This window comes from Lytechinus variegatus, chromosome 2, assembly GCF_018143015.1.
Source record: "Lytechinus variegatus isolate NC3 chromosome 2, Lvar_3.0, whole genome shotgun sequence".
NCBI lineage: Eukaryota > Metazoa > Echinodermata > Echinoidea > Temnopleuroida > Toxopneustidae > Lytechinus > Lytechinus variegatus.
Genome location: NC_054741.1, coordinates 46,809,857 through 46,836,974, shown reverse-complemented (window position 1 = coordinate 46,836,974; position 27,118 = coordinate 46,809,857). Strand labels below are relative to the sequence as shown.

General features: G+C 36.1%; 1 protein-coding gene across 2 annotated transcripts in view; it reads left to right on the top strand.

Annotated features, from left to right (window-relative positions):
• LOC121408172 (WD repeat and SOCS box-containing protein 1-like) overlaps nucleotides 1-25,161 on the top strand; it is a 28,147-nt gene extending 2,986 nt beyond the window's left edge. Inside the window, exons 2-8 of one of the 2 annotated variants that reach the window (XM_041599530.1) lie at nucleotides 5,513-5,699; nucleotides 6,403-6,650; nucleotides 11,715-11,944; nucleotides 12,380-12,552; nucleotides 19,992-20,105; nucleotides 21,808-21,918; nucleotides 22,912-25,161. In XM_041599530.1, the coding sequence (XP_041455464.1) occupies nucleotides 5,513-5,699; nucleotides 6,403-6,650; nucleotides 11,715-11,944; nucleotides 12,380-12,552; nucleotides 19,992-20,105; nucleotides 21,808-21,918; nucleotides 22,912-23,104 (1,256 nt within the window). In that variant the 3' untranslated portion in view covers nucleotides 23,105-25,161. Of the gene's footprint in view, nucleotides 1-5,512; nucleotides 5,700-6,396; nucleotides 6,651-11,714; nucleotides 11,945-12,379; nucleotides 12,553-19,991; nucleotides 20,106-21,807; nucleotides 21,919-22,911 lie in introns of both variants that reach the window. The other variant, XM_041599529.1, reaches the window with a different exon arrangement.
• Nucleotides 25,162-27,118: the final 1,957 nt, after the last annotated feature.

Sequence of the window (27,118 nt, the reverse complement as noted above, 5' to 3'; positions counted from 1 at the left end):
TCCAAGCAGCGTACATGTGCATGCATACATGTAGGCCTACATATAGCCTAGGTCTACATGTACACATGTACAGGTGCCCATAACACTTACAGTTTTGGTACAAGTGAGTCAGATAAAACTTTTCACCACCCCCCCAAAAAAAATTAATTTAATGAAATCTAAAACAGGGGTTCTCAAACTTTTTCTTCGAAGGGCCAGATGAGACTCAAAATAAACCTGAAAGGGCCAGGCTAAAATTGATACTTAGAAAAAAATAATGTGTGCGAAGACCCTTGCAGCCGGGGTCCTAGACGCTCTCTGGTGCAATCTGGCCCTTATTTTGGGAGAATTTAAAAATTTATAACAGTTTCATAATATGGAACACAGGCAAAATTAGAAAAGATTTCAAAATACAGCGAGAGTCAATGAATAGTATTGAAAAGGAAAAGGAATGTAGTTGTACCTACATGTATCTCAATTTTAAAACATACCTGGAATCGAAGAGACATAATGTTTTGTAGTAGGCCTATCAATATTTTTTGTAGTCAAAGTAGATTGGCTAACACATTGGCCTTGTGCTTGATTGTGGCAAAATGAATGCATACTTGTCTGTCCATTCTTCATGGAAAACACCATTTTTAGCATCCACCTTTCTTTTCTTTGCAGAATTTGATGCCATCTTGACCTGGCTAACAATTAATGATGAAAATGTACCCCTGCGAACATCCGCTAAACTGAACCGGCAATTAAGTTTTTCATTTTAACCAAATTTATCGCGTGTTGGAATGTGTTCGCAGCTGTGTTCAAATGCAAGGTGTTATCAACGTTTGACGTGAAACTACTTTTTTTTCAATGTACATGTACTGGTCATCTAATAAGGAAGTAGAACAGACAGAAAAGACTCCACTCAACTTTGTTTAAAAGTCAAATTAATTTGACTGCCATTACTTTTATAATTGCGGTTTCATGGATACACAATGTAATCATATTGAGCTATGTTCATATTGTGACTTAAAAGTGATTTAAAAAAAACCAGCAGAGTCTTGCGGACCGGATAGAGAAGCTCCATGGGCCGGATCCGGCCCGCGGGCCATAGTTTGAGAACCCTTGTTCTAAATTATTGTACGAATACCTATTGTCAAATCTGTGACTATGCTATCATCCTTAGAATAAAAGTGAATTTAATATCTAGTCGTAATATACGTCATAGCAGTCGTACGATTGGCTACGATTTGTAACTAATTTGGCCTTTACTCTAAAATACATGTAAAGGATTGCAATCTTTCAAAATGGTTATATTACTTCTTTCAATTAATTTTAACTTCAAATGAAATATGTTCCATTCAAAATTTCAGGAAATGAGCAAATTGCGATCTGTTCCAAAATTGGATTGCGAATAGTCGTATGGTGTGCTGTGGCCTTTAGATACTGCCATAATACATGTACATGTACATTTTTTTTGAGGTACACTGTAGGCCTACATGTGTACATGTGCATTTGAACACTTGGAAACAACTCATATATCACCCCAAAATACCAAATGAAATATCCTGCTTATCCAAATGTAGACATTATGTATGTAGGTATGTACATGTACATGTACCAAATCAAAATGCTACAATATTTAGGGCTTATGCCCAGATACACTTCCGTATTTGTATTTATAAAATGTGTTTTTTCCTAGTAAATTGGCAATTTTTTATGCATGTAATTTTTTTCTAATCATCTATAAATTTACATGTTGTAGCCTACATACATTTATGTTGATTCATATGTACATACGATATTAAAGCTTTGGTAAAGAGTCATTGATGTGAATAACATACATGTACAATCAAGAAGGCCTGTCATCTTTATGTACATGTAACATGCTAATTTTAAGGACTGTAGTAGCTGTTTCTAAGGGGAACCTCAGGCTGAAAATAATTTTTTTCTAAATAAATAGAATAATTTTTTTTAGCAAATCCTGAAAATGTGATCAAAATAAAAAGTTATTGAATTCTAAAATTTAGCAATAATTTTGGAAAACAGTTGTACAATATGCTCAACATGAATGATGTCAAATCGCCCCTTTCCTTTTTCCTACATGTACATTATGTGAAATCATAATGATTTCATTTTTTCATATATGTGTTTGTGAATGATACCTGTTTGTATGTCTCTCTTAAATAATAAAATAGAGTGCAGTAAGATTTAATTCATTACATATCAGTTGCAGATCGTTTTTTTTTTAATGTATAAAATTACATTTCATATACCGGTACCTAATAAAAAAAAAACAAGTGGGAGATCCAACATCAGATTGCTCATTGAATATTCATGAAGACATGCATAGAACTGTTTCACTGAAATGATGTACATGTAAATATTTAAAATTTCTTAACTTTGTTTTTCATTGTCTGCTTTTGATCAAATTTTCAGTGTTATGTTTGTCTGATTTTTAGTAACTCTTTATTCTTTTTCAGTTTGACTGCTACATTATAGCCTGTGTTAATTTCCAGTATGAAAATCTGAGATACATGTATTTAAAGTATGTACATGTACAGTTGAGGCCAGAAGTTTACATACACCCAGGAAATTCAAAGAAAAGCTGACATTTGTCAGACGTCATAGAATTTACTGTATCTTATAAAATATTTGTACTATCATGACAAATTTGATATCAAATTAATGAGTATGTCATGCCCCTTCATCACATTGCTTTGTCACCAGGAGTTGAAAAATATTCAGGTGAAAATTTTTCCCCAAAAATCTTATTTTAGACGAATTAAAAATAAAAACTTGACAAAAACATTTCATATTTGTGCTAGTTACTTATCAAAACAAACATTACAGATTACACATTTTTGTTCAGTGGTGACATATCATGATAGAAAATGTAATATAAATTATAAATTTGACATTTATATATTTTTGTGAAACGATGTTTGAAAATATAAAAAACCAACAATAGAATACAATGGCATTAATATTACTTTTTTTTCTTCAAAGAAAATTCCACCTGAAATATACTTTGATCTCAACGGTATTCCAATCATGTGGAAGAGCTCAATATGCTCTTTCATTTGATACCAAATTCTTCATGGTAGTATTTACATGTATATTATTGAAGATATAGTAAATTTGATGTTTGGCAAGTGAACAAATTTTACTGAATTCCATGGGTGTATGTAAACTTTCGGCCTCAACTGTATGTCAGCAATGTTTTATTTTTCTTTATAAAAGGCTCATTGATCATTTATCATACTACATGTACAAATCAATCAGGAATATATTACACAAAGTTAATAACATGGAATTTTCATCCCATTCCATGCTTTGGAATTTATCAGAAAAGAGAAAAGCACACAGATAACCATATTTTAAAGGGATGCTCCTGGCTGAGAACGATACATGTATGAATAAACAGATTTATAAAGAAAATCAGACTTGTTATGATCAAAATCGGACTAGAAATTAAAAAAGTTATGGCATTTTAAAGATTTGCATTATTCTGGTGAAACAGTTCTAGGCATGTCTTAAAGGGATGGTCCAAGCTGAAATACAAAGAGTAGAATGCACTGAGCAAAAGTGTCGAAATTTTCATCAAAATCAGATAACAAATAATAAGTTATTGAAGTTTAAAGTTTAATATTCATTATGTGGGCTGATGATGTCACATCCCCACTTTCTGTTTTCTTTACAAATATTTTATTACATGAAATCATAATTTTTTCATTATTTCATACTTGTGTGAATAATGTGTCTCCCTTATAATGAAATAAGTTGGAGCAATAAATATCTAATGCACTAAATCAGTTGTCAATCCAATTTTCTAGTTCTTGGAGGAATTAAATAATTTCATAAAATACAACATCTGAACAAGTGGGGATGTGGCATCATCAGCCCACCTAATGAATATTCACGACGACTGTTTTCACAAAATATTGCTAAACTCTAAAATTCAATAACTCTGTTATTTGTTATCCGATTTTGATGAAATTTTCGACATTTTGCTCAGTGAATTCTACTCTATTCATTAAGCTATAAATTCTTTCATCCCGGACCATCCCTTTAATTAATATTTATGAGGAGGGCTGATGATGTCATATCCCCACTTGTTCTTAAATTTGTATTTTATTACATGAAATTAGGTTTATTCAAATTTTTCTACCAAGAACTGACAAAATTGGATCTAGTGCATTATTACAAAGATTAAAGGCCTACTGTACATTGAGTTACAGGGAAATGCTAGAATATATGCTTGATGAACACCTGGGCAATACCCCAAAATATGTTTTGTAGTATTTCCCTGTATTTTCAGCTTGAGGCAGTTTTGTATTCACACACTCCGGCCATCCCTGCCACTTTTTACAGGGTACATTCTTTATGATAGGCCTACATACTACAGTAGCACTAGTGGGAAAAATTGAAAAGGGCACAACAAAAAATCCAAGGCATAGGGCCTACATGCCGGGACTATAGGCAATAAAGCCAATCAATAGGGCACCCAATGCCTTGGCCACGGTGGCCTTCGATTATTAAAGTCCTTCGTGTTTAAATTCTGATACACTTCTGTGCAAGAATTCCATTTATAGGGTTTACAAAAGTCACTTGGATACAGGATGACCTATTAGTTTCAGGTTATTGTGTCATCCGCCATGTCGCCATGAATAAAAAGAACTTGGTTCGCAACTCTGGATCGCTTCTGATTAGATTTCCAGACCTGCTGTGCAAATATAAACTTTGAGTGGACTTGAATCAAAGCCGTGGCCTGCAATAGATAGGCTACAGTATGTACTGTACATGATCAATGAAGAACATATGGAATGAAAGTGGTTATTGAATACAGAGGAGCATGGGGTGTCAATATACCTTGTACATGTAGGCCTATTTGATTTTTTTTATAGCATTCCCTTTTAGAGGAGGCCCAAATCTTGTACATGAACAGTGATTTTATTCTCATTAGTGGAAGTATCCATAATGTCTTGTAGAGAACAAATTTGATTTAAATGAATTTCATATAGGTCTTGCACAATTTAAATTGCCTCCCCTCTTTCAAGAGTACAGTGTATTCATGTAGGCCTAAACATGTTTTACAATGTTCAGAATATGACCCCCCCCCCCTTTAAGGGCTTTGTCGAAAATAAAGGTGACTACAGCATTTTGCGTGACCACCTCAGGTGCCTTTGTAGGAGGAGTCCAGGGTTCTGTTAAGGCAAAAAAAAATGCCTTGCTTTCCTTGGGGCTAACTGTAGTGTACATGTAGGATGTACTATATTACATGTATACTATACTATACTACATGTACATGTATGTACTATACATGTGAGGACTTCTGTACAGTGTATGAATGCGCAAGCAGGCAGAAATTATTTGGCAAACATGGCAAAAATAAAACATATTACTGACTTCTGGTAATTTTGAATATGGTTCAAAGAGACTCAAACTCATCTAGCAGTACATCTATACTGTTGTATACCAAGTCTCTTTGATTGAACTAAAAAATCAGCGAAATATATATAGGTTGATTTTCTTTTTTTATTGTCCTCAGCCAAGGCCTCAGTGATCAACGAGCTTGAGACACCGGTCCAGCGTGAAGTCTTACCTTCGTTTCATACCACAAGGTCTGCACCTGAGACGTGGGACGTGGCCTTTGCGCCAGATCACTCCTACTTTGCCTGGTCTTGCGGCAACCGCATTGTCAAACTCATCCCATGGGACAAGGAAAATCACAATATGTGAGTAGAAGTTTACCAAGCCCTACTGAAGCATCATACATATTGTAATGGTTCTGACTCTTATCTTTCAGTCAGAAAATTTTGGATTTTTATCCTCGCCTGCAGGATCACCAAGTGTTTTCATTTACAGTATTTTTCTTTGTTGTGATGAACTCGATGAAAAAAGTAATAATATAATAACAAAAATCTAAATTGATAAGTATGGATTAATAATTAAATTAAATAAGCTCAACAAATTGATATAAATAAGAATAGAATAGTTTTAACGAAACAAAAGATTAGAAAAATAAATGAAAGGAACATGTATTAGTATGATTGGTCCCTTTGCTCCTTGGGCCCTCGCTAATGTTTCAAACTTTAGTTTGTACCCACTCTTCCCTGGAAATTCTTCTGTTTAGTGCAGAGCATTACAGCTGCACTACTAAATGAAATGTGTGCCACTTTTTTTTATTGTATTAAGATTATAGAATACAATCATCATTTTACATGTTTTTAATATGGAACAAAAAAAACGCTCTGAATTTGAGCTATTCATATTTCTTATTTATAAAAATTTGCCCATATTTTTTTCTAATTTAGTACATTCTTCCATGGGAAAGGCTCTTAATTTTGTATTCTGTTAATAAATTGATTTCTTTCCAATTTTTCTATGAGCAATGTTGGAAATTTGTTATTTATATATTTATTTTTCTTCCAGCTACAGTGACAACGACCAGAACAACAATGCCAATGATCACTCGGTAAACCGTACCACTCAACGGAATGTCATCACAATAACCTGCAAAGATCTCGTCTGGTCACTTACGTTTGGTACCTCTGTCCCTGATAAGAAGTCTAGGCGATGCAGCCTTTCGTACCGCCTCTTTGGCTTCCCGGAAAAGCTCGACAATGCAGTCATTCTGGCCATAGGGCTAAAAAATGGACAGATCAAGACATATAACGTCAGAAGTGGTAAGTGATATTGACTCTTACAGTCTCTTTTGCTATTATTGATAGTCCCCCCCCCCAAAAAAAAAGAAGCTTGTTGGCGATGGCCACATTTACCTTTGCCAAAAATTGCCCAGTTTCACTTTGCCTGATTCAGTGTATCCGCTATTTTTTCTCTCGTATACATACGTTTACATGTAAAGATATGTGGAGAGTTGGTGTGTTGGAATCAGTTGCAATAAAAATGTCTATGAATTTGAAAAGAAAGAAAGGGGGGGGGGGGTCTGGTGATCTGTTCATAGGCATACATGTACACCAGGGGTCCAGTGCCCTATCTTACAATAAGTTGATTGATCCGATCAACCCCAACCACATTTTGTATGGAAAGCTGGCAATGCCAACATCTAAACTGCATATTTCATATTTTTTTAATTCTAGATATATGATGTACATGTACTTGTATACTCTACATTCATTGTTGTTTTGACAAAATGGTGTGCTTCCTCTTACTTTACTATTAAAGGACCTTGTGCAAATTTCTTGTAGGAAAAAATATGACAATGATGGATTTCCATATGGTTGATGTCAATTTGATCAATCACAACTCTTTGTGAGACGGGACCCAGAAGTACTGGTGCAGCATGTTGTACTAAGCTGGAGGTGTATGCCCAATGCCCTTTTCTGTGAAAACAGTTCTGAAAAGTAGGGCATTCAAAGCAAGGGCATTCATTTGGACCTGGGAGAAAACATTTCCTTGGAACAGCATCAAGACAAGTTTCCTCTCATGCCCCATCTAATCAGCATTACATGTACGTGCTCATGTTAAGCTTCATGTTATTGTCATAGCAGCTGTGTGGTACACGCATGATTCGGCCTTGAATAATGTGCTCTCTCAGACACATTATTTAAAGGCATCTAATACCCTCTTCACACTGGCCACAAATGCCGCTACAGTACCGGGACTGTCCCAAGACTAGCGGTGTTGCCTTCACTGTGAATTCTCGGACCCGCAATAAACTACCCCGGGATAACCTCGCCTCGCAATAACTCGCAACAAACTATCGCTAGGCTAGTCATAGTAATAGCAGCGGTACAGCCCCGTGACTGTCGCGGTGTTCCTTCAGTGTGAAGGCACACCGCTACAACACCAGGACTTGTGATATTTTTTCTTGTATAATGTGGGGGCTTTATGGTCTAGTGGTTATGACTCGGGTCTTTCAATCCGAAGGATGTGGGTTTGATTCCCTGCCTTCAAGTATTTCTGGTGTTTCAGAGTCGGGTAACTCATAGATGTGTACAACATGTAAGTAATGCAAACAAACTTTACATGACTATTATAATGATGAGCCGCTTTCTTGCCTGGCTAACAATGCACAGTAAATCAGTGAAGATGTATTGTACAACATGTAAGTAAATTGCAAACAAACTTTACATTCATAACTATTATGCAAATTACATTCAAGTACATGTATTCATGAGCCGCTTTCGTGCCTGGCGAAACATGCACAGTACAGTACATGTACATCGGTGAAGATTAATTTACACTATACTCTACTGTATGTGTGTACATGTATGAGCATTCATGATATTAGGCATGATTGGTAGACCATTGCAATCGGTTTCACGAGTTGCACTCATAATTAAAGGCCAGGTTAATCCCTTAAATTGTAATGTAAGACAATGTTGATACTAATGTACATATGTATATGGTTCATTCAAGTTGATCCTTGTTGTAAAATCTATAAAAAAATGAAATATTGTATAATTCAAAAAAACAAAAACAAAACAAATAGTGAATGAGAAACATCGACTGCTTCATTTGCATGTCACTGACTTGTGCATATGTACTGTAACTGTTTAGTGAAAAATAAGCAAAACTTTAAGATGTCAACTTTTTTTGATATTCCAATTTTGATGAAATTTGTAGCATTATGCTAGTTTGATTATTCTCTAACTTGGCATCCAAAAACGTGGCCTTGAATTTATAGTATTGAAGCCCAGGGACCTGAAGATAATTGGCAGTGATTTTTTTACCTGATTGCTAAGAAGGCATCAATGCTTGTCAGCGAGCAACCAGGGAACCGAACCCGGGGGAGGGGGGGGGCACTCAGTAATGCATAGTGGGTTTGTTCCACGGAGGGGGCCCCCATTTTACACTCAAATTTCCGTTCCAAGGCATAGCATTTTTGTCTTATTAAGAAAAAAACAAAGAAAGTCGCTCCAAAGCATTATCTTCTTAATACTAAATAGGTTCATTATTTCGAGTGCCGCTGCAACTCTTTATCAAGTGACACGGATTGTCCGATATCGTACTCTCCTTCCTGGAGGTTAGTATAAATAGAGTACGATATCGGACAATCCGTGTCACTTGATAAAGAGTTGCAGCGGCACTCGAAAGCTCGTGAACTTGTAAGCTAGTGAACACTTTTTGCGAGAGTGATCACGAATTTCCTAGAAAGCCAGTGAACACTTTTTGCGAGAGTGATCACGGATTTCCTTGTTGACCATTGTAGATTGCGAGACAAATGAATACCCTCTAGCGATCATTATCTTCTTAGTGAGAAAAAAAAAGGAGGAAATCCGCTCCAAAGCTTCACATATTTTTCGTTACGCCATTCCGGTCGCATTGATCTGCTAGAATAAGCTGCAATTTTGGTGAAAAGCGGCCGCAGAGTGCTGTCCGATTATCACCCCGGCGGCCGTGCTGCTGGGCTAGCTGCATCATGCACGCATGCCCATTCTATAGGGATGCATATGCACTCACATGCTGGCGATCTGTTCCAAGGACCCCAGTTTTTACAAACATTTGTAGTTCTGAAGCCCGTTCCGAGGACCCTCCTTTTTACAATAAGCCCGCTCCAAGGCCCCCGTTTTTTGTCTCGCCATGGCACACCCATACCACTTTTTTGGTCAAGTGCCCCCCCCCCCCCCCGGAGACCGAACGAACCACTTAAGGTCCTCTCCAAAGGACCTGATAAGGGATTTGAATGCCTTACCAAATAGCAATAGCAGTGCAACAATTGGGAATCGCAGCCAGATCACCAGAATTTGAAACCCCCACTCTTATCAACTGAGCTATTGCGCCATAGTTATTCCCTATTGTGATTGTACAAAGGGCTATAGACAATTCTTGTAGGTTGATTTTCCTTGGTTTTCTGCCAAGGTCTGCATATACCCCTATTAAGATACAATGTCCTAGCTAGTATTCCTTCCTCCCACAGGTTCCCTTTTCATTCACTCTCCTTTACATCTGTAGTTGAATTCATATCAATTCATCAAAATTTACAAAGCTTTGATACATGAATGACTTTTTAGGACATTTTATACCTCATGTACAAGTGTAGACCCAATCAAACGGAATGAGACGTTTGGTTTTCTAGCAAATATTCCTCAGTCATTGATTCATATGCCATGTATTGTAGCTTATCAAGAAAGTCTACATGTAGCTAGACTACCACTATTTGTTTGATGGACAGTTGGTTAAAAAAGTGAGGATCTAATGACCGTGATTAATTTTTTGTATATTAATTTATTTGCTGGTATTTGCAATGTATGAGCTTGTGGTGGGATCATGCAAGTTGTATCTGAATCTGAGCAAGTTATTTTTGTGCCACATTTTCTGCAAATGTGAATGAGGTATTGTACATGTACATTGTAAACCTGATTTAATCTCTGAGTCCGAGATAAAATGTTGCTTGAAAATGAATAAAAGTAGTGCATACATGTCCAATCATTCACTTGTTTAAATCTCAACTTTCTGATGATGCAGTATATGTATGTCTTTCAGGAATTCAGTACTTCCAAATTCCAACTTAAATTCCATTCATCATAATGTGCATTGATCTGATTGTATGTCTACTCCAATGCTGTCTATTTTACTGTATCTTCACACTTGTCTCTTATTACATCTTTATTTTTTCTCTTGTTTTGTTTTTAATATTTCAAAGATTTGTTGTTGGTATGCATTTTTGTCCATATCGTGCACATACATGTGCAGGCACATGTAGTTGTCTAGCAAGAGAGGATTATTGATTAAATAGCAGTGAAGTAGATAACAAAATTTTGGGCCTACATATAGTTGATGGGGTGATTGATATCAAAGGAATGCCAAGCAGGAACTTGGCTATTATCCAGAAAGACACAACTTCATACATGTACTTGATAGCTAGTTTGCCTTTTTGAAATGAATCCTGTTTGAAGAGCTACAAAATTGACATCTGGTGGCAGTATGCATGTACATGTAATGTAAAAATGAATGACTGCTGTTTATTTACTGAAAGGTTTGATAAAACAAATAGAGCAATTGAAGAAACAAAACTTTTCAAGTGAAGATACATGTAAGATACATGTACACGATGTATATTTTGATATTACTCACTGACAACTCACTGTTAAAATATGGACAGTCCTAACCCCCCACTTCTTCAAACTTAGAATGTTGTTTTTATAGCAAATTCAAATTGAATATAACCTAAATATGTGATGACTATATAGGTATCAATCTACATTTACATTATTCTTGTCTCTCATCCCCTATATAGATGAACATATATTCCATACTAGTTACATACCAGAAATGGAAATGAAAATTGAAAGTACATGTAAAAGAAGTTTATTTTAATAATAAGTTGAAGGGTGTTACTTTTTTAATTTGTTTTATATTTAACAACATCAAACTCAAATAACAATGCTAAAGATTATCAGCTCAATCTGGATTCTGCTTTTTGCTGAATTAAAATCAGGTTTTATTGAATCTTTCAGGCGAAGGTACATTTAGCCTTCTCGTAACCCACAGGAGTGGGCTCCCAAGGCTCCTCCTCGGGTGGTTCCTCTAATAGGGACGTTGAGGAGTATCATCAAGAAGAAGAAGAGTGTTGTTCGGGACATCAAGATCAACACTGATTGGAGCCAGTTTCTTGTGTTCGCGAGCCAGCGTACTCAAGGTTCTTTATGTGATTGAAATCACCACACTGGGAGCGTTGTTCGGGACATCAAGTTCAACCGCGATAGGAGCCTGTTTCTTGTGTTTGCAAACCAGCATACTCACACTTCTTACTAATTTAGATCACTTTCTTTTGATTATGTCAGGGGAACATGTCCTCCTTGTAGACCACAGGAGCGTTGTTCGGGACATCAAGTTCAACCCCGATGGGAGCCTGTTTCTTGTGTCCGCAAGTCATGACGGCACCCTAAAGGTATGGGACATGAAGGACGATGGCAACATGGTGGTTACGCTCAAGGGACATCCCAAGGCTGTTTATGGCTGCGCCATCTCACCAGATAGCTCCATGCTGGCTTCGGTTGGAGAGCAGAGATCGGTATGGAAAAATCATTGATAAATGAATAATTCAAAGACTGACGAGTAGATAGTCAAAGAACTGAATTTCCATAATGTCAAATATGATAATTATCAATTGAGAGGGACTATGGCAATATGATTACCATTCAGTTTTCTTGCTTGATTTTTTTTTATTTACAACTACTAAGATTGTTTATGATTCTGTGTTATCTTATGATATCAGTTTTCATCGCAGGAGTAAATCACTGGAAGATCCAAATTTAGGGAAAATTGAACCTGATATCAACAAGTTACTATTAGAACAAATCAAATGTATCGTTAACCCAATGCAAAATGCATGATAAGTTTGTCAGTTTTTTGTTCTAGCATGCCAGTAGTTCCGGTTTTATATATTTATCTACCCATTTCTAACTTCATATTCTCACAGAAGCAATTCCATTTAATCTTTGTACAGGTGATCGTGTGGGACTTCAACAAGTACAAGCTTCTGCGAAGACTGCATGGTCATCACAACATGGTGATGTCCTGTGAGTTCTCTGCGGATGGAGCTATTCTAGCAACTGCATCCTATGATACCAGGGTCATTCTTTGGGACCCTCATACCGGACAGACTCTGATTCAGTTCAGGTATGTTTTGTTTCTTCTTTGTCTTTGGCTCTTCTGCTGTCCACCTCTTTCTACCCATTCCCGTCTCCCTTTTTTGTCATCCTTTTCGCATTTTTTTTTCTTTCCTCCTCTCCATCCTATCCTCTTCTATTTTTCTGTTCTATCCCTCAAGCCGAGTTCTGCTTCAAGATGCTGTCAAGTTTGATTGATTAAACTGGAGAATTCTGTACATTTTGCTTTTGTGCCATTGCTCATGTGGAAACCCTGTACGTCATGACATAAAATCTAAACGTAAACATACTCCTAATTATAATCCTCAAAATTTGAACTAAAATCCCCTTGAATCAAATTATACTTCCCGTTATACAGCCAGCATGCTAGATTACCCAGTAGTAGTCATGATAACTTGGGCAGCATACATGTATCTTCTAGTTTGGCCATCATGCCATAGCATGTGCTAAATTAAAGTTCACTGTGAGTTAGGGAATTTCAGTCTTAGAGCCATCGTTCATGTATGAGTATTTGTGCAGATGACTTACATTGTTGATGCAGGAAGAAGATGTGAAGGCTCTCAAATTAATCCAATTTTATGAGAGGAGTGGTGATGAAAAGTGAAAGTATAAAATTTGTGAACTCAAGCCAGATAACCATGGCCCTCTCACTGTGAGTGAGAGACTTAAATACCTCATGCATGGGCATACAGAGAAGGCAGAGGATTTCATGCTGTCAAGGGGTTCCATGACATTTGCTTCGGCGGTAATTGCTCCGCTCTAAATTCCACACACTAATCGAATGACCATCTTCAACCCTGGGTTTAACTCTAAATCCTACCCTAAACCTAACCATAAACCAGACCATAAAGCCCAATTGCAACCCTAACCCTACATGTACATCCTAGACAAAATTAAGCCAGGAGCAATTGTCGCAGGAGCAAAAGTTCTGTCACCTGTCAAGGTATTGACATTTGACACGCACAATTCTAGGATGATAACAAGTTTAGTAAGCAGATATTGCCAACTGTGAGAGTATGTGTCAACAATTAAAGCCTATCACTGTAAAATACCAAAGATCTTGATATCTTATTTTTGTACATGTAAGAATGGTTTGTGTAATCACAAAACCAAAAAGATGCTTCTTAAATTCTACCAAGTTCTCTCTCATGCCTAGATCCCTTTATGAAAGCCAATTATCTTTCTCATTTCTTTGATATTTTTTGCATCAATAAAGTATTTTAGAATGTATTAATTCACCATTTTCCTGCCAACATGTCAAATGTACCCCCAAAAAATGTTGCTTGAGTACACTCCTGCAGTTGTGGAGTGTACGTGGCCTTGTGGCCCTTGTTGTATGAACCATGTATAAGAACACTTCCTTTGTTTACACACTCAGCTATTAAAGGAAATGAACCCTTTCCTATTCTGGCTAGATTTCTTATTCCTACTCTTAGGAATGGTGAGAAGCCGGATCCAGATTGTGAAATTGAAATTTGTTATGAATGTAGCTTGTGACAGTGAGATAAGCTACGTGCCATTGTGAGGGTAATGTATTTTCCAAATAAATTGAATACATAGAGACGATAGAGTAATCATGTCCATTTGTAATACCAGTAACCTGTGTTTTTACCTATTCATTTTTTCCGTTACCTTTGGCTCCTTTTTAAAGAAAAGGATTGTCTTTAAAATACTTTTCTTTATTGTGGGGGTGTCGTGGTCTAGTGGTTATGATTTTTGTCTTTCAATATGAGGGAAATGCCTACAACTCTATTATTATCATTGAATGCTTCAGCACTTATCTGGCACCACAGCGGGGGTATGGGGGGCTGGTAATAATAGCAGCGCTTTGTATCCTCAGGCAAAGAGCGCTTAATAAATCCAGCTATTACGTGTATTACTTTCAAAGACATTTATAAGTAAATGGTATGCCATTATGATCGGTGGAGATAGCCTAATACAATGACCATGCCCTAAACTCTGCTCAACCAAGAACCCCGGGGGCTATTAACATTGGCGAGTGGATACCATGCATGACCTAGCCTATCCGATATGCGTCAGGCTAGTGGGAAAACTACTGTCACAGGCGAGGGTGCAGCCCGAGCCCTCGCCCATCAGTCTGCTTCACGTGACCAGTAACTTGCCCGCTATAGCCCGCCGCATATCAGATAAGGATGTCTTTTTCAAGATAGGGCTCATTACGTACGTAACGTAATAAGGATGTCAAAAAAAAAATGAAAAAAGGGTATCTATTTTTCGATAGGAAAGCTACGTGTTCAGGGTCAAATTTGCGAGGGTATGAAAAATAAAGACTAAAATGTCTTAAAAATGATGTACTTTATGCCTTTAAAGTACACACACGAAGAAAATGCACGAAAGTGATGATTATAGACAAATTATATATGGATGGAAAGGTATTGTCTTTTTATGCACAAATATGTTACTAAAAAGTCTTATAGATGTCGTGGAAATGCAAGAAATTAAATTATTAGACACTCTTCTCAGCCCCCCAGACCGACAATCACGCAGCCGAAAACGGTCGAGAATAATGACGTCACACAATCGACGAGCTCATCATCTCTCTGTGCATCATGCACTGAATCACCTTACTGACATGTTCAATATATTCCAAATTTACCGTTTTCTTCATGTAATGGGATATTCAATTTCTGTTTTCGACAACTTTAGGCCAAACGTGAATCAGAACTGTGTTCCTTTGCCCGTTTTTATTGAATTGTGGACTGTAAAGATCGATTTTGTCCGCTGCAGTCGTCATTGTGTTGCTCCACTCCAGTCAGTGAGTGAGTCGCTGCCCAAGTAATATAAGTAGAGAATCTAATCAAGAACTTGAAAGTCAAAAGCGGTAATTAAGAAGTAAGATTTAATAAATACAGGACTGAATAGAATCTCACAAGAAAATAAAAAGAGAAAAAAGAGCCGGTAGGAACGGGGAAGGAATATAATAAAAAAAATCCCGAACCAAAAAAAAAAATCAAAAGAGTTTCGAACCAGGATCCCTGCACTTATAAAAAAACCTACGTGCGTACAGATTTGTCCATAGACCGTGTCTCTACCTCTTTCGGGTTCATAATGATATATTAAACAAAGTGCGTTCGCTGCTGTTGCCTTGCAATGATTCGGCAATCCAATTGCAATTCCAATCATTTCGCGATGGATATTGCCGTGTTTTTTTGTGGTTTTTGAAAAAAAAGCTATGTAATTAAATTTCATAATTTTTGTTCAGTCGTGAAGAAGAATGTCTATGCTTTATATTGATAATAATATCAATGTGGTGTAAGCATGAATTCTAAGTGAAAATATGCTTTGTTTATTCACGTATATTTCTTGAAAACAAATAATTTTTTCTAAGCTAAATATCGGTTACCAAAATATATTAAATGTGCATTTCATTTTACTGTTCAGAAAATTCAAACTTTTATCTATGTAATAAGACCAATCTTGAGAGGAATAAACAATTCTAAGAGCAAGAAACGCTGATTGGAAAGATCTTCTTCAATGGGCTGCTGTCAGCTCAGCTGCTCTTTTGTCAGTTATTATTAGTCAATTTCTTTCTTAACATAAAGTTTTCACATAATCCAAAGACTTTTCAGAGAGCAGTTTGTAAAAAAAATGTAATATATAAAAGTCAATGAGAAAAGGTTTGTTGGCAGTTTTCCAGTTTTGATCCTTCGCCTACACATGACTACTTCTGTCATGTAAAATAAAAAATGATACCTGCATGTAATCAACATATTTAACATGCCTCTTATTTCGTATTGTTACATTTATCATACATTTGATGTTTTAAATAACATAATTATAAAAATCACATTAACGTAATGTAGTACAGTCATAATTTGACGGTTGAGAAAAGCTTTCTCTTATAAACCTTTTAAGTCACTGCAGCCCATTTTATGTTCAATTTCTGGAAATGAATCCATATTGGATCACTTTTCCTGCCCGACATGGTGCCTTCTTTGCCACCAAGCTTTTGTGTGCACATGTGAGACAATTTCCACTGAGGAGTGCCTGGGGATTTTTCCTCTTGGATTTTTTTAAATATTTGAATGAAAAATCCCAGAGTGGAATTTTCTCTACTCACTGAGAATTCCCTATCAGTGGAATATTCCTTCATAGGCCTCTGTATGATAGAATTAAGTTACCCAATGATGTAGGTAAAGGTAAAACTACCGAAGTCCATGACATAACAATTAAAATATCGCTGTACTTGTTTAGGGGTTCAATTCAGGGAATACTTGCCAATAGTATCATTTTGTTTCCAATACTTATTAAGGGTAGGGTTTCACATGCCAATACTTGTTAAGGGGTGCATTTTCAGAGTATGGAAAATATGTGTTTAGGGTGCTTTTTCAGACTTCATGGTCGCGCATGGTATCCACTCGTCAATAGAAGTGCCTCCCCCCCCCCCCCCCCGACCAAGGACCCATATTTTTTTGCCATTCCAAAGACGGCAAAATCATGTGATTGCACATTTCCTGCAAATAGTCTCCAACTCTAAGAATGGAATAATGCCCCTCTTTTATTCAAAATCAGTCCAAAAAATAGTAATAAAATAGGATAAAGTGGATTGATCCAGCCTGTGGCTGCCAAGAATGTTTTGATGATTTGATACAGACCATTGTTTAGTATTTGTAGACTCCTATCACTTCTTAACTTCTTTAGGAAACTTTTAGAGACTTCAAAATTTCATGATAAGAAGAATAGGGAATCCTTCACTTTACCTTCTCATCCATGACACTTTGTTGATTGATGAATTGTTCACAATTTTTGAGCACTCATGCAAGATACTGTATGCCCATAGCACAACACAGTGGAATCTACTATACATCCACTTGTGATATGGATAAAATCTGAAAAAATAAAGACTCACACTTTTCCCTTTAAAAAATCCTGTATATGAAAAGTTTAGAGTGCTCGACCACATTTTTATAAAAGTAATGATGGGATTCACATGTGAAATTCTCAACTCTAATTCCTAACACACAAAGCTAGGGAACCCACTTCAGCAGTGTACATGTACATGTATCCTCAGATCCAGTGTTGTGAGCTCTCAGTGCTGAAAAGCATTTTTTTATTCCATATCCAGCCAAATTTCATTACCTTTTGGTTGACTTTGTTGGTTTTATCAACTTGTATGATTACCAGTTGTAATGGCTTTGATGTTAATGTATTTAGGAGGTATCATTGACCTAGATATTTTTAGTACCTGCAGGCAACTAACCACCAAAACATGAACATGTACAACGGGTACTGGTGCTATCCAAAATACATACAGACGAGTTGTAATCTGGAGGTCAGAGCAATCTCACTATTGACACGTGCAATTGAACTTGTGTACACATATTCTGCTGTGGCATACATGTACATGTAGGTCAGGGAAACGATGCTCACGTGCATTCCCGCGTGTTTGAAGTGAGTCAAGCGTAGTCTCCTACATGTGTTACCAGGCTTTGTTGTGCTTTCACATTGTTTTTTTTTGTCCCTCCTCAAATCCTCCATATCACATGTGATTTCAGGCATACAAGACTCCATATGATTTGTTTATTCTGAAAGATTGAAACTCCTTTTGCAGTATAAGTCATGAACACTTTTAAGTACAGAGTTTATCATTTTTAAAAACATTTGTATGTTTTTCATGAATAAAACTTCTCTCTGTTGGATTTTCCGAACAAGTGGGCTGGGTAAGCCTCTATTTTTACTTTTGTACACAAGGGACAAATTGCCCTCCCCTATAGGTAACAGATTTGGGGGAGGGGTTACTTGTAGCATGGATCCTAGTAGGATCCATGCTTGTAGTAATTCATTGGTACAGAAAATTGTCATTCTAATGGGTGGCTCTAAACAGCATCACGAGTTATGGTTCAGAAAAAAAAAACTGTACATGTATAAAGCATGTGGAATTATTTCAGAATCAATGCTAAAATCTACAAAGTCTTCACATATACACAATGTTAATGTTTTTTTATTCTAAAATGCCCAAATAAAAGTCAAATCATCTTTAGCAATCTCCAGGATTAAATGTAAATACATGTAGGCCTATCCCATTTTCCACCCAAAGGTACCCACTGTTGGGTTTTAAGGTTTGAGCATTATCCTGACTTTGTGTAATTAAGCAGCCAGCACAATAAACAATCTAATGTACCAGCTCATTCTCTTGACTTCACACTTACATGTAAGAGAATATTTTCTAGTTTTATGATGTCTGTATGATCAGATTACAATCAATGTCTTCACGAGAAGTGATTGTGTTTGCAGTGCCCTATTTATAGTGTTGTACATGTACCTGTACTTGTACATAGTCCGTTTTTTAATACACGTATCAACGAGACTATAGCACCATCAAGAATTTGTATTCAAATAACATGTTCCAAGGATTGCATCAGATAATGAGAAGTTTGTGAAATGAGACTTCAGCGCTTTCTTGGTTCTCAGCTTACATTGTAACTTGAGATTAAATAGCTGATTACTTAAATTGCATGTATGTCAGAGCTTATTGTACATGCACATGTACTTGTACGCAGATTTAAAATTTTTAGAATATTTACCAATGCAACTATACTCAAGTTTGACTTAAAGAGTAACCTATATTTTATTCAATTTGAAAGATGTGACCCATAGACTGCAGGTAGCAAGTTCACAAGGCAAAGGTGCTTTTTGCTCTGAATTTTATGAATCTTCCGTATCTTTAGTCATTAGTTTTTTTATGAGAGTGTAATTGTTGTGTGCCACTTAACTTCAGGTCAGAGAGAGCAGTGACTAAAAAACCTTTAAGCCAATTGAGAGATAGATATTTGCGATGAAATAGCTGCAATACTACATGTACATGTAGCATGTTCCTGGAGGGAAACTTAAAAGGGTTATGATCTTCAAGTGGACTTTGTATTTTAAAAGTGCTATTTTGTCTTCCCTATCAGTGCTTCCGTTTTTTATGGGGGGGAGGGGGGTAACTGAGCTTTATTATCAAAATATAAAAATATCAACTTTTTGAAATTATTAGTGATATATTCCATTGCTTTGCCCACTCTCTTTTGTATGATTTTTCTTTTCCAATAATGAAGTAATGTCAATCATAAACAAGAAATAGAAGTACTATGAAAAATTAGAATTTGTAGCCAAAATTTATATTATAATCCATACTAGTACAAACAGTCAAAATGCTTGGTTATTTTTAAGGGAGATCACCTACATGTACATTTAGCAATACTTGTATTAAACCACTCTACATTTTGGCATTTCTCTTCGGGGCAAGTGCACATGTATAAACAAATGGATTTCAGCTAGACTCTGCATTGTGATATATACATGTAATTTATAAACAAAGTTGAAGTTTTTCTTACGCTTTGCTGGAGCTGGCCGCTTGTAATGATGAATTAAGTAAGCAAGTATTAATTTGTCACCATTATTGATCAAATTTGTTTCTTTTCTCTCTCTCTCTTTCATTCATCATAGTCATGTGTACCCTGCATTGAGTCCAATGTTTGCGGGAGGTTCCAACGATCACTACGTGAGGGATATCTCGTTCTCTCCATCAGGTTTACACTTTGCTTCAGTGTGTGATGATAAGTAAGTCAATGTTGCTCATTCATTCCCTTGCCTGTTTTTGAGATTTTGGTGAATAGGTTTTATTGTTATTTATCCTATCGATTGTGTCTTGTTTATTCATATTTTACTTTAAAGGGGAATCCAGCCTTGGCCATAAACTGGTGTGTTGTGAAGGAGAAAAATAAATCAAACAGAATGGTGAAAGTTTGAAAGAAATCGGTCAAGCAATAAGAAAGTTATTGTTGTTTTAAAATTGAGATCACTAATACTATGTAGATTTCAAATTTGCAACTGGGTAAGTAAATTATGACAAGGGGCAAGGACAACTTTCCCATAGGCCATGTACTTTATTATCAGGGATTTGTGGTTTTCTCCTAAGTACCCATTCCCCTGGGGCAGTAATCTAAATATAACCCAGATACATGTAGTATATTGTTTTATGTCCTCATGAAATAAAAATATAATTTTAAATAAAACTTTTTGGAAAAATTACAATTTAGCCATAATATGTATTGGAGTACATGGAAGAGTAGTCCTTGCCTTACATCACCATGACATCCCATATGTGGCCAATTTGAAGTCTCCATGGGTATAGTGATTACCAATATTTACAACTTTTAAAATTTTTAACTTTCTTGTTGTTTGTCCAATAGGCCTATTGTTCAAATTTTCAGCTATGAACTTGTCTGATTTTTCTTTTCCTTATAAAAGCAAGTTTTTATTTGGGTTGGATTCCCCTTTAATTTTGGCCATGCAAAGGATGCATCTTAGCTCTTTATGCTGTATCCTCTTTCTTTGAATTATTCTTTATACCTTGTATGTATTTTTTCTGAAACTAAATGGAAACAAATAGAATGAATTTAAAATTGCTCATCAGACTATTTCTTAAATGAATGATTATCAACAATGATTATGGATTCTCTCTTTTGATGTGAGTTAATAAAGTGTGGTAAAAACGGGCATTCGCGATTAGATGCTTTCTCAATGTACTCGCTGAATTAAGAGTAATCAATGTATGTAATCTGCATAAACTATGGTTTCAAATCACAGATTCAAAACCACCTTTTTGAATTCAATCCTAATACCCTTTTCATAAACCCATCCTCCAATTAGCCGCCTACGAGTAATGCGGATAATTCAATAAAAATTGCGTTCACAAACTCCGAAAATAAGCCGCATTATTTTTACGAGAGCCCGTCCTGAAAAAGGCGGATAATTGTCATGACAACTGGACACGCCCCCTCCGATGCGGTTGTGTTGGAAAAGGGTGACCTTGTGACCGCACCATGGCAATTGTCCGCATTATTTGGAAATGCGTTCATAAACTCAAAATCTTGTCCCGATGCTGCTATAATGCGGATACAGTAATAGCAGCATCAAAATTATGCGGATAACTCTGAACCTCCTCCAATTTTACGACCAAATTATGCTGCTAATAGCCGCATAATTGGGTTTATGAAAGGGGTATAAGTCTCATTTTTATCAGTCCCAACAAGTACCTTGGTACTGTTAGCTTTGGCAATATCATTGAAATCCTTATTTTTGATCGGCTGAAAAAGACTTGTGTCTGACTGTCTCTTGTAACTGCTGTGGAATAACAATCGGGATTGACAAGCTTCACAAAATGTTCCCTTGTTCAGCTCTTTGGTGAGTCACTTAGTGATTTCACAATCAGTTACATTCCTACTTTATTTCAAATGATTTACTTCTCAATTTTCCTCAGTTTGCTACGAGTGTGGTCTATCTCCAACAACAAGAAACCCATTCTAGTCTCGTCAATCCATGAGCCATTGAGCTGTGCATTTAATCCTGATGGCACAGTATTAGCAGCTGGGTGAGTAAAAGCATGTTCATGTAAGGTGGATATAAAGAACAACATTTAAAGTTCAAGTCCACCCCTAGAAAATGTTTATTTGAATGAATAACAAGAGAAAAGTCAAACAAGTGTAGAACTGAAAATTTCATGAGATACTTTATGTAGAATAAATAGTTAAATAAACAGTTATTTGAGCAACAAGGATGAAATTATATTATGGAAATTAAAATAATTAAGTTGTAATTCACATTATACATATACATGTATGGTCGGCTATGAGAAGAATTGTTAAGGCTTGGGTCAGGTTTATGCTTAATTTTAATGGATGGATTTTCCAAAGAAGCAATAAACCAAAGAACCAAATTTGATGGACTCGAGTAGAGGGCCACTTTAAGCACTGTATAGTAGATATTTATTTGAATACAGTACCACCTTCCATCTAGTTCCTGTAGCTGTTCTTGAAGTGGGAAGATAATTGTTGCAGGAAATAGCTATCTAATACTATATATTTCCCTAAAAAAGTTTATAAACTATCATTTTCCAGTTGAGATTAAGCTTAGCCATTGAGGGGGGGGGCTTATTTCTATGATTGATATCATAGATTATGTCTAGTTGGGAAGGTACGATGTAGGGACATTCTACAGAGGTGTTGTAGAGGACCCCCCCCAAAAAAAAAAGAATAAGTATGAATGCAATTTTTCAGAAATAGGGTTAGTCAGGATTTTTATTTATATTTTAATACAAACACAACAAAAAAAGAAAGTCATACATGTAGACAATAGAAGCTTGCTACATTACAAGTATCTGTAAGGCATCAGCATCTATTATTTGAAGCATTTTGAAGGCTTAGTGGATGGAAAAAAAATCGAATTTATTTTTTGAGGGGGATTGTGTTTAGTCAATTTTAAAAGTCAGCCCCCTGGTCAATCTCTATATGTTATAGGGTCTTGATGTTATCTTCATTATGAAAGATTGATTTTTGCTTCCATTTGTATCCTTTTCTTGATACAGGACGAGGTCTGGATCAGTGCAGTTTGTAGCAGTCCAACAGGACCTGCTGCCTCTACAACACCTCTGCAGAATGTCCCTACGTCGCACCTTCCCTAACTGGAATGAATTGAATCCCCACAACATCCCTGCCATGCTTCATAGATATATTGGTTACAGGGAGGTACCGATGGAAGTCGGTTCTTGCAATACCTAATGGACAGACAGGCTGAAGCCAATAGGACATTCTTGAGGATGGAGATGGAGTTCTGATGTCAGAGGACAAAAGTGGATTGTTGCAATGTGTGTGGCCTAGTAACACTGGTTCAAGAAGAGCAGTTTAACATATTTATTAGACAGTGCTTATATCATGCACTAATGGTGTAAAGGGTCTTCTAGACTGGACAGCATTCAAGAAGGTTCAAGGAATACATCTGGTATCAGAATCGGTGCACTAATCAAACACAGGATATCCATAATAACACCTGATGGCTTTCTGAGATGTAACTTATAGGAATGTGTTTGTCAGAAAGGAACTTGCTTTTGCCAAGCAAAACAAGCAAGTCATCATTTCATCAATATGCATGGAAAGAATTTGGTCTATTAAACTGGTGAATACAATGGTTAACCTGTAAACTAGATGATATTCCAACCTAAAGTGAACCCTAGCAAACACATGCAATCCACTGTTATATAAAATATATATCTAAACTATATTTATATTTTCAGCATGAACATTATTTGGGTCACAGATCTATTCTTTCCTTTTATGTCAGGAAGGCAGTCTTTTTTATTTGATAGTCTAGACCTTCCTTCATCGATTTCTTCTGCACAACAGAGTGTATAATGGCCATAGTTAGCCTCCAAGGTGTCGGCCATTTATGCAATAACCGTATCCAAAACACATGCCATTTTTTTACGCATCATATTCTTCCAACTAATTTAAATGCTTATCTGTACAGAAGTGTGTATTCTGCTATTGTAATGTGATATTTTTTTTCTATTCAGTATTATCACATCAAAGCAATTGTACCAGAAGTGCTTCATAAGAATGAGTCTTACCTAGGTTACTTCAGACATTTTCATTTGCTCGGATTAGTAAAGGTACATGTATTTTGGTAATTAGTGTCTAAAAATTGAGACTGCTGTATGCTCATTGCATGTATGGTAGGGCAGTTTCATGAACACTGTGCAAAAGTTACCACTGATTTTGATAGCAAATGCTTTTGAGTGTCTTTAGACATTTCTTATACGAATAGTTGCATCCTTAAAGGTGACCTTTAATATCCTCGTGAGAGCCCACCACTTTGTGTCTGTGTGACTTTATACTTATTTCTGGAATACATGTATGTACTGTGAGCTATATACATGTAACTTATAATATTTTTCCAAGGCCCATTCTACATATAATTGACTTTGATTCAATCTTGCTTGACGGTGGCCAGTAACATCATCACGGATGCATACCTATGTTTGTTCCATGTTGTCAATGATGATGAACCCTCATGTGTGCATCATTATTTTGAACACTCGATCCGTCTGTTAACAATTTAATGTACTGATGTGTTAAGCGCAGAAACTATGTGCATATATTCTCTTCGCTGTAAATAAGAGCTGCTTAATTGCTAGAAAATAGATTTATAAAAAGTGAAGAATAATGTATGGAAATTATTGGAAAAAAAACTAAGTTTGAACGTTTCAACTGATGGAGAGGAATCTAATTGCATATTGCAAGCCAGTCCTAAATTTTGGGGCTGTGCAGGCGAATTTATGGATAGTGCATGTATATAATACTTCTGAGATAGAGACTTGTGACATCAGTGGCTTGCCATATTTGAGATTGATCACAACTCTGTGTATCTAGGACTCAGATATTCACTGTATATTTCAATGGATTTGTTTTATATGTGTGCTACATGGAGAATATGATGTCTAGTACTCAATCGTCATTCAGACAATGGCTATAATAGATTTTTTACTGTTGGCATAGCGTTTCTGAGCTGCATATCTCATATCTCATTTGTTTCTAAACTAAATAATGCGCAGATTATCATGTAGACTTTGTGCAAAAGGCGAGCAGATTCCAACCACAGTAACTTTGCTGAACAAACCCATGCTGGGTCAATCTGCTCTCTGTTTGTGTTCCTAGTCACATTCTTGTTGCTATGGGAGCACAAGTATAAACTGGACATTTTTTGACCTGCACCTATAAACTTACATTTCCGTAATCTTACCCACTATTTGGTGATAATGGTATGAAAGGTTGTTCATAGATTAACCAGGGATGTTGCATATCCCTGGATTAACTAACCTTATCTGATTAATACACACCTGTAAAAACACAAACATTCTCACATAAGTTCATGTGTAATACAAAACTGTGCAGAAGTGTGTCTTGCCTTCTTGAAAGAAATGATAACCTCCAGGGTCCCGTAACACAAAGGGTGGCAATTAATCGTAGGTTGATTTGCACAATTAATTATACATTGTAGTCTTTGTGATCAATTGTAAAAAAAAATGTTCTACGATGGTTACTAAGCTTTTGCGTTATGGGCCATTCATGGTCTCTTTCTGGAAGCATACTGATTCAGAGTGAATCTTTAGGAAATCTACATAGCAAGCAATCTAGATGACAACTTGGACTTCTGGCTCACTTCCCAGGGCTGTTTCATAAAGCTGTTTGTAAGTTAAGAGAGACTGGTGAACCTTTCTTATGCGCCAATGAACATTTAATGTTGAATATCATTTACCACAAGAAAGGATCACCAGTAATTCCTAAAGTCACTCTTAACTTACAAACAGCTTTATGAAACGCCCCCCCCCCCCCTCTGGGTTGCTCCCTGCATTGACTCTCATGCTGGTTAATATTATACATTGTGTATTGTATATTGGTCCACTAAAATGACTTAGAGGTTCATAGTGTCATGTCTTCTCTGAGATCAAATTAAGAACCTTGTGAAAAACCAACAATCATTTCTACAGTTGCAAAGCAGCAAAGTCATTTCAAATTTGTCAAATCAAACATTCAACTATCAATTTAAATGAAACTTGTTGTAGACTTAAGTTTAGAAGTTATCCAAATCATATTGGCTAATAAAGTAGTCTCGCAGAGTTGCAGAACTGTTTTTGTTATATTCTCTATTCCTCTGTATATTCATTTATATTCCCCTTCTCATGGAGAAACAGTGTATTTGTATTGGTGTGTGTATATATATACATGTAAATTTGTATTTTGTATATTGGGAAACTTATGACTTAATGTCACTAAACATTATGTAATGTAGCCTTATGGTACACCATGGATTTCTTGGTAACTGTTGAGGTTGGTATCTGATAAGGCTCAGATTTGGAATTGAAATCTGTTGAGATAAAGTTCCATGACGCAAGGATGAATATAAACAAGATCTAGAATAAAAAAAAGAATAGTATGCCTTGTTCTAACAATGGTTTGTTTTGTTTAGGAATATTTCCTATTTTCATTCATTAACTCTTTTGTACTGTTCATGAAAAGTTAGATGCTTCTGTAATTTAAATTGTTTAAACAAAATCTTAACAAAATATCGACCAGAATGTGCTCATTTTATTTGAAGTAAGTATGCTTCTTACTCTACATGTTTGTTATGTCGTGTTATGTTATGTAAATGCAGAGGCCGATCCAGCCTTCGCCATAGGGGGGGGGGCAAAAAGATTTTCAACCATATTTTCCCAGATCAGCTGCTTAAAATTGAGATATAGACCTAAAAAAATTCATGCTCCATATTCATGAAAACTTGGATGATTTAAGTAACTTTTGAATAAGCTGCGCATCTCAATAAATATGAATGCTAGTGGATGTGTGTTCTAGATAAAGACCAGACTCTGGGCATTCAAAATTCCTTTTTTTATCATGAAAATCAATCATGCAACCGCTGAAAATATTTGATATCTCGATCTTGAAAGGGTCTATTTAAGCACTATTTCAAGCACTGTAGGAAAATTGCGAAGTGGATATGGATCGCACTTAATAAATGATGCGAGCGCGAAGCGCAAGCTGAAAGGCCTATTTATATTATACATTTATATTATTTTATGTCCATTTCAAATGAAACGCCCTGTCAATGCACCCATGTGAGTAAATGATCTGTAACTTGTTCTAACAGATCGGTCAGTAATTATTTTTGAGGACATGTGTGCTATCGAAGTGTTGCTAACTTAGTACCAGTTTTTCTTCATGGCCAAAGAGTCATATTTG